The sequence below is a fragment of the Echinops telfairi genome, unplaced genomic scaffold, assembly GCF_000313985.2.
Source record: "Echinops telfairi isolate 266 unplaced genomic scaffold, ASM31398v2 ScPeMD7_3533;HRSCAF=4204_1, whole genome shotgun sequence".
Classification (NCBI taxonomy): domain Eukaryota; kingdom Metazoa; phylum Chordata; class Mammalia; order Afrosoricida; family Tenrecidae; genus Echinops; species Echinops telfairi.
This window is the reverse complement of record NW_022107432.1, coordinates 10442017-10451266: the sequence shown is the minus strand read 5'-3', so window position 1 is coordinate 10451266 and position 9250 is coordinate 10442017. Positions and strand designations below refer to the sequence as shown.

Genomic DNA, 9250 nt, shown 5'->3' with positions numbered 1-9250 from the left:
TAAGGGGATGTCCAGTTGCCTACAGATGGGCCTTGGGTCTCCACTCTGCACTCCCCCTCATTCACAATGCTTTGATTTTTTGTGCTGGGTCTTTAATGCCAGATACCTGATCATATCAACACCTCATGATCACACAAGCCGGTGTGCTTCTTCCATGTGGGCTTTGTTGCTTCTCAGCTATATGGTCGCTTGTTAATTTTCAAGCCTTTAAGACCCCAGACACTATATCTTTTCATAGCCAGGCACCATCAGCTCTTTTCACCGCATTTGCTTATGTACCCACTTTGTCCTCAGCAATTGTATCGGGCAGGTGAGCATCATGGAATGCCAGGTTAATAGAACAAAGTGTTCTTGTGTTGAAGGAGTACTTGAGTAGAGGCCAAATGCCTATCTGCTACCTTAATACTAAACCTATACATATATGCACATAGATCTATTGCTCCATCACCATATATAAATATATTTACATATGCACATGCCTTTATTTAGACTTGAATCAATGTCCTTTGCCTCCTAGTTCTTTCCTTTATTTCCTTTTACCTTACTCCTGTCCCACTATCATGTTCAGCCTTCATTCGGGTTTCAGTAATTCCTCTCGGTTACATTGCCTTTGATCAAGCCCTACCAGGCCTCCTACACCCTCCTCACCATCAATTTTAGATCACCTGTTGTTCCCTTGTCCCTGGGTTTGATATACACATTTATTTTCTGAAAATGTTTTGTTCCATTCTTTTCCTTCCATTTTCATTTTTATTTGCCTTAGCAACTTTTAAGAGCAAGTTTCAGAGTCTGTTCTGACATGCATGTTGCTCTTTTATCTCTATCTTATCTTTTTAATGACTGTTTTCTTGCCTTATGTAAGATGCTCTTGATGTATATATGTGTGTAGAATATATGCACACAACCATCAGGCTGCCTTAACTGACATATAGTGCACAAAGCAATTACCCTGCTCTTTGCTGCCTTGGCTGGACAGGTCCTGGAGAGGTGCATGCAATTACAGATGATTCATTTGGTTATAGGTACTGATACTCTGGATCATGTTCAGAGTAAGAAACCAGGGTAATGAGTGTTGCAAAATACTGTTGTTATACATAAAGGTTCTGGAGGTATTTAGCAGGAGAAAGCAAAGGCTTCTAAAATGGACACCTCTGTGGTCTTAAAATATTTGAGTGAACTCAATGTAGAAAAGTTGGTTTATTTATTTCTAGAAAAGAATTAAGAAGGAGTGAACAAAAGTGAAAGGGATGAAGATTTCAAGTCAGCTTGAAGAAGAATTTGTTAGTAAAGCCACCATACAATGAACCCTAAGATGTTTGCATGGTATGAATGCCTTGCTATTAAAACTGTTAAGCAGGATGGACTGAGAGCATTGCAGAGATGATGCATGCATCAGATGGTAGGTTATGAAAATCATGTCCAATGCCAATACCTATGATGATCTGTTACAATCTTGACAGATTGAGATTGGTATTTTCTTTTTTAATGATCTGCTTTCATCAAGAGTATATACCACCACACTATAGCATGGTGAATAAGATCTGAATTCAAACACTAGCACTCACTACCTATTTGGTTGGGTTCAGATTCTTATCTCTTACTGCATTCTCCTCTGTAAAATACAGATATGAATTGCATTCACATCATTATGTTATTATAAATATTCATGTGATTATTATTTTGAAGTATATAGAACAGAACATGCAAATAGCAATGTATACAATTACTAACCAACTGTGTGTTGACAACATATTCCCTTTAATATTGGTTTTACGTAATGACATTTACATTATCCTTTGATCAATGCCATTTAAAATAAGGAGAATTAAAAGTAGAACTAGAACTAATTTTGTTTTTAATAGACTGTTGTTCATTTTTAGATCCAAAGCTGCACCATTTGGACATTTCTGAACAATTAAGAGCATAGTATTTTCTGTGGCATCCTCACAGTTGTCCTTGTGTTTGAGCCCATTGTTGCCGACCCTGTGTCCATCCATCTCATCTTGGGCTTTCCTCTTTCTCACTCCTCCTCCACTTTCCCAAGCAGGACCTGGTCTCTCCTGATAAAATATCCAAAGTACATCAGACAAAGCCTCCCCATCTTTGCCTCTGAAGAACATTCTGGTTGTACTTGCAAGAAAGATCTGTTTGCTCTTTTGGGACTTTGAATATTCTTCACCAACACCCTAGTTCAAATGCATTGGTTTTTCTTTTGCCTTCATTTTTATTGTCCAACTTTCATTGTCATTTTTTATTGTCCAACTCACCAATTGCATATGAGGCATTTGAAAATACCATGACTTGGGTCAGGCCCACCTTAGTCCTCAAAGTAACATCTTTGTGTTCAGTACTGTAAAGAAGCTTTGTGCAGCAGAATCACCTAATGCAAGTTGTCATATGATCTCTTGACTGCTGCTCCCATGAGCATTGATTGTGGATCCAAGCATGATGGAATCCTTGACCACGTCAATATTTTCTCTGTGTATCATGATGTTACCTGTCGGTCCAGTTTTGAGGATTTGGGTTTTCTTTGAATTGATTTGTAATCAATACGAAAGGGTGTAAGCTTTGATCTTCATCAACAAGTGCTTCAGGCCTTACCACTTTCAGCAAGCAAGGTGGTTTTATCTGCATATCACAGATTATTAATATATCGTTTCATTCCTGATACAGTATTCTTCCTATAATCAAACTTCTCTGTTTCTTGCTCAACATTTAGATTTTAATAATAGCTTATTCAACTATTAAGGTGAGCTTGAACGTATGTGTGTATTATCAGTAGTTTCATTGTCAAGCAATAAAGTCGGTTTAACCTCCTTAAGCGTACTTGAATTTTATGGTACTAGTGAGCTAGAATGAGAGCTAGTTGGGATGTTTTCAAAATGAAGTCCTAAGAAATTCAAGTATTTCATTGGGGGCATCTGTTGGTGATCAAAGGGCCAATTCAAGTTTTAAGTGATAGGAAAAGCATTTCTCGGTATATGAAACTCTTAATAAGTGGTGCAAAAATGGCTAAAATCAAGCATCATTTGGAACTGAAATTTAACAAAATATGCTTTTATTTCTTCATTATATAAGATTCCTAATCACTGCATCATTTGGGTGTGTAGGTGTCGTCAGCTCTGACAGTTTGATGATATTCCAGGCTAATTCACAGTAACTTTCAGACCTATATAATTCTGGAATCAGTGATTATGTAACCTTGGATAAGCCAGACAGGGGAGGACAAAAAAGGGGGGGAAACAGGATGTTCTTTAAGTGAAGAACAACTAAATGAGATAGCAAAGTTTTTAAAATTGGGGCTACTCTGAAAGGCAATGAAGGACCCCCAACTGTGAAAGCATTGAAACGCATGCTTGATTTTCTCTGATGGTTCCAGGTCGGTCATTAAGAGTCCTCAAGCAGAAAGCATAGAGCTTGTAGAATGCGTATGCAAGGAGGAAGCCCTTTAGGGGAAAGACCGTATTTTCACTTGGAGTTCAATCTCACCTGTAACTAGTTGTGTGCTTCACAAGCCTTGTGCCTTTAGGCAACATTCGTGAATTCCCTGTATCTCCATTTCTTCATGTAGAAAATGCAGATAACGACACCTTCTTTTAGGATGGTTGTTGGGATTAGATGATCGGAACATGTGAACCATCTAGCTCATTGTTTGAAATTATAGTGACTAAATAATTCACTTTTTGCCTCTTCATCTGTTCAAAGTCCGGATGCAGAGATTGGGAGTGGATGCACACAAGGCAGTATCCTGAATTAAGCAAAATACAGTTCATTGGGGGGAGGGAAAGAATCTCTCAATTCCTCTCAGATCAGTAAATGCTTGTATTTCTTGAGTATCCATTACACAGTGAGTACTGAAAGAATTAAGGAAGAACCAAAGGCGGGTAGTTAACTACTGCTGGGAGTCTCAAGTCAAAATCAAATCAAAATAAAGTCATTTGATCCATGTACAAGACGAACGAACTGATTTTAAGCATTGGATCCATTATTCATGCAGATCGAGTCAGGGACAATCAGCATTCGTGCAGGTTGACTCAGGGACAACTGCGCAGCCCTCGTTTAGACTTACGTTTTCCTAAGGGGGAGTGGTCTTTATCATCGCCACCCTGTTGACGTTAGGTGCCACCAAGTCAATTCTGACTGATAGCAGCGCCATGTACAACAGCTAGAAATGCTGCCCAGCCTGGCACCTTCCTCCCAAAGGTTCTCATGTAGTCATCCTGAGCTTGACATTTTTGTTCATTGAAACACACACACACACACACACACACACACACACACACACACACTTGTCGAATTTCCTATTTGTGTTTTCTCTACCCGTTAGTTTGTGTGGCCGTGTGGAAGAACCATCACATGAGGACAGTGACCAACTATTTCATAGTCAACCTTTCTCTGGCCGACGTGCTTGTGACCATCACTTGCCTCCCAGCCACTTTGGTGGTAGACATCACAGAGACCTGGTTCTTCGGGCAGTCCCTCTGCAAAGTGATTCCTTACTTACAGGTACTTTCTCCCCCCCCTTTGGAATTTCATCCAAATAGAAACAACCATGAAAAAAGGCTTTCAATGTTAAGGTTGGCTCACAGGTAAATTACGCTCTGAGTTAAGAAAAGAATGTTGAAGAACTTGATGTACTCTTCTATAGTGGTATACTCTAGTGGTATACGATAGCAGAGTCTATTAAGTAAAATCCCACAAATCACCTGATAAGTCTGAAGTTCGTGTGTTTTTTTGGCATGCATAACACATTTCTTTTTCTTTTCCTTGAAGTTTCAAGAATCATTTTGGTAGTTAAATTGTGTATTGGGTGGCCCTGGAGGAGTTTTAGAAGCAAGTTCTCACTTGAAAATATTTTAAAGGCTAGCTAAATGTAATCATAGTCAAATGTCTATATTAAAATTTAAAAGAAAAGAAAAAAACATATGGTTCTAAATGGAAGTGTGGGTTTTAGTTCAGAGTAAACATATATCTCTCTCTCGATCAATTTGAGGCTGTGATTTCTTTTGTCGATGGAAATCTTGCAAGACAAAATAATGGAAGTAATTATTCAGAGTGTTATTTATAAATTAAAGCATCTAACAGAAGCAAGACTATAATATTTTCATAGAGCTTTTTTGTGTTGGATAAACAATGCATTGTTCTAAATAATGTGTAATATTCAAATGCATTTTAGGCTCACAGTTCAGACTAGAAAGTAATGGAAGAATTGTTTTATAGCAAATTTGAATCTGGTTATCAATAGGGTAAAAATATTAAAGGTGGTTATTGTAGCATCTGATGGTTCATCTGTGCTGTGTTCTGTTTTTATCTAGACCGTATCAGTGTCTGTGTCTGTCCTTACACTGAGTTGCATAGCCTTGGATCGATGGTATGCAATCTGTCACCCTTTGATGTTTAAGAGCACAGCCAAGCGGGCCAGGAACAGCATCGTCATCATTTGGATCGTCTCCTGTATCATAATGATTCCTCAGGCCATCGTCATGGAGTGCAGCACAATGCTGCCGGGCTTAGCCAATAAAACCACTCTCTTCACCGTGTGTGATGAGCACTGGGGTGGTAAGTCTATTATGGTCCATATGCTAACATTTATATTATAGCTGCAAACGGAAAATTGTATTCGCATAGCTTTTGCAAGTTTGGCTCGTGTGCTTTATCAGTCTTTGCTACTAGAGTTTTTGCCAAAAAGAGAAAGAGAAAATTATAAGGCCAAGTTGAAAACGTAAAGCCCCACCGCACATGACAGACTAACTCCCGCTATCTGGGTCTTGCAGACAGCATGCGTATTTCTGAGTTTCCCCCTTTCCACGTGAATGAAAAACAAACGACAAACTAACTGTCATCAAGTATATTCGGACTCATCGTGACCCTATCGATAGGTCAGTGTTAACCACCCCATGAGTTTCCCAAACTGTCAGTCTTTAGTAAGGTGACCAGACGTCCCGCTTTGGGCGGGACAGTCCCAATTTTTGGCATTTAAAAAAAGACCCGATTTTTGGAAAGACTGCACGACAAGCTAGGGAACGGTCTATTTGTTCCATATAGACCACATTTTTAAATCAAGAAACCTCGCCCCTCCCCCCCCACCAGTGGTGTCCCGCTTTAAATCTGGGCACCTTAGTCTTTAGAGGAGTAGAAAGCGTCCATGATTCAAACATGATTATTACCTTTTAAAAATTCCTTACAACAAAAAGCTCTCAGCTACACAAATGCAAATATCCAATAGAGAATAATCTAACATTTCACAAGGTAGTTTACAAGATGCGTTATCACAAGCGTTAGTTCCCTTGTTGTGTCTCTGAGTCAGTCTGTCTCCTAGTGACCATATGAAAGAGCAGAGCTCTCTGGGTGGGTTTTCCTGGGCTGAAATCCTTTACAGACGCGATTTGCAGCGCTTTTCTCCCGGGGATAACCCCGTTGGATTCAACCCCTACTTCTGAATTAGCAACCAAGCCCCTGACCATCACACCACCAGGGTGGCCTACAGGGAACACATTCTATATAGTAAGACTGCATGGCAATAAACAAACGAATTTTGATAAAGGATTAGTATTTCAACACCTCTGTATCAAATGCTCAGTTCACAATGACTGAGCCAATTCAGTGCTGGCCATCTCAGCCAGGGTTTGCAGAGTGCTTGATAAAGGGTTCACGAAAGCATGGAAGGATGAGTTCTTCTCCAGGCAAGGCAGAGGGCGAGAGGCTGTCCGCAGAAGTGAGAAACTCACACCATGGCACCACAGTTTGAAAAAGAATCAGAAGAGTCCCAACTTGGAGGTGCGGCTATGTTGGATCGAGCAGTCTGAGGAATTGCATATGGAAAGGTGGACTTGGAACAGAGGAGGAAATATCTTATCTTTTTCATACTCATTTGCTTAATTCACCAGGAAACTGAGATCTGGAAAGACTGTATTTGTACAATATGATGAGGAAACAAGCACATTTAAATCTAAAGCCGAGAGAATTGAGATTCTATAAGTTCATGTTGAGTCAGTTTTGACTCATAGCAACCCTATATATGTACAACATATTTACAAACTGTATAAGATGAAGTCTTGCCATTCTTCCTTCTAAGTAGCATTCTGGCTATATTTCTTCCAAGACAGGTTTGTGGCAGTCCACAGTAGAGTTAACATTTTTCACCTATACCTCATTTTTTCAACTGGTTTTTCTAAAATCAGTACAATTTTCTCTAACACATTTTGATATTTTGTTTCAATTATACATTGTGGATGGCTTTTATCAAATTTTTGGTTTTGTGTTGGCATTGCCTTGAATACTTAAATAGCAGTGACCTCTATTAAAAAAAAAAGGAGACTTGTTCTCACTGTAGGATGAGCCCTTGGTTTTAAACTGAAAGGCCAATAGTTCCAATTTGTCACTTGTTCCACAGGAGAAAGATGGGGGGTCTGCTTCCATCAAAATTTACAGTCTCCAAAGCCATACATACGGTGGTTTTGTGTCCAAATTTACTCAAAGGCACTGGGTCTAGTTTTGAACAGAAATATTGCAAAGTTATGGGATCCTGGTAATTATTCGGATGAAGTAAATAGCCACATCATATTCTAATTACCTATGCACAATGAATCCGCTAACAGCCATCACGTCAATTTTGACTGCCCCTCTAGGTTTCTGAGACTGTGAACTTTTATCGAAGTAGAACCCTTTATCTTTCTCCTGTAGAGCTGCTGGTGGTTTTGAACTACTGACTTTGCACTTAGAGGCCTGATGCATTTCCAAGGCTCCATTGGACAATGCATACGAGGAGACAATTTTTATATCTAAAATTTTCTTATCTAAGTCTAGCATGGAGATGCTCTTAAAGTAAGCAGCCCCCATTGAATACCTATAAAGTCTAAACTCCGCCCTCAGAGTCATTTAGAAAATCATCTATTTGAAAGTGATTTTATAATAGCCGTAATTACCTTAAGTGCTCATAAAGACTAGAATTAAAGTGATATTGAATTAGGGCGATCATCCACAAAATGAAACATAATAAAAGCTACAAAATTAGCTTTTCCAATATTAAAGGGAATTGTTAATCTCTTAGCATTTTCAAAATGAATAGAAAGCAATTCAAAGCAGTTGCTTATCATTTTACTCATGAGACATTTAGTTTTCTATAATGATTTTTACATAACATGAGCCTTTTTAATGTTGGTTACTTATAAGTTCATGTCCAGGATAAAATGTTCAAATTTAGACATATGTTTGATAGCCACAAACTAAAAATATCACATAAAGTTATATTCTATCTCATCGGCATTCTAAAATTTAAGTATTTTTAAATGTCACATACTGTCATGTAATTTAAAAAAATCATTGGGAAATATTTTCTATTTGAAGTTAATTAATAGATATTTTTTTCATCTTTATCTTAAATTAAATTAATAATATACTTATAAGTTAAAAAGTGAAATCATAATTATACTACTGTCAGTAAGAAAAATTGCTAGTAAATCCAATTGTACCAAATCAGAGATGGGCAAGTCCTACATCTGCTGGGTTGTGGAGGAGAAAAGGAGACCTCTAATTCCAATGTAATTTACAGAGACACATTCATTAAGTCTTAAAAAGGACAAAAACAAGATAAGACAATGACACATGATTCAGATGAGGAAGGCCATTTGGTGAAAGCCCATAATGGCATCTAGGGACTTGCAGAAATGTTACTACTTAAACAGGACACAGAGCACAAAGGAAACTATCACAAAAGCATGGCTAGTAGCAGTTATATAAACACATCACACTTGTAGACAAGAAGGCAGAAGCAGAAAGGGACAATGGTTGGTTGACCTACACTATTGTAGGGAGATAAGCTTCCAAGGCTGGCTCAGGGCCCTCCAACCAAAGCATTCAGGGTCTGATTCAGGATCACGTGGACACTAAGTGCCCCAGATTCCATCAAGGGCACATCCAGGCAAGTCCCTAAGGGTTAGGATGCTCCTCACTGGACTGGCTGGGGAAGCGATAGTAATCTAATTTCTAGCACATTCTGCCTCAGGGTGAAGCTATTTGAATTGCTGGTGAGTGATAAATAATTCAGTGGATGCCGAATATGCTGTTAGGTTATTTTTAGGAGCTGTGGAGTTGATTTATTCTCATATGTCTAACAGAAACACGGCCTGGTCCTGGGCCATCCTCCCATCTGTGCAGCCACTGTGTCAATCCATCTTGTCAAAGGGCCTCCCCTGTTTCACTCTCCTGCTACTTTACCAAGCAGAACTCACGGAGGGGCCAAAACAATGAC

At 38.9% G+C, this 9250-nt stretch overlaps 1 protein-coding gene across 1 annotated transcript in view; it reads left to right on the top strand.

The window, feature by feature from the left end:
• Window positions 1-9250, top strand: part of HCRTR2 (hypocretin receptor 2) — a 104449-nt gene that overhangs the window by 68012 nt on the left and 27187 nt on the right. The window contains exons 2-3 of the mRNA XM_004696346.2: window positions 4328-4506; window positions 5316-5559. Of these exons, the coding sequence (XP_004696403.1) occupies window positions 4328-4506; window positions 5316-5559 (423 nt within the window). The remainder of the gene's footprint in view (window positions 1-4327; window positions 4507-5315; window positions 5560-9250) is intronic.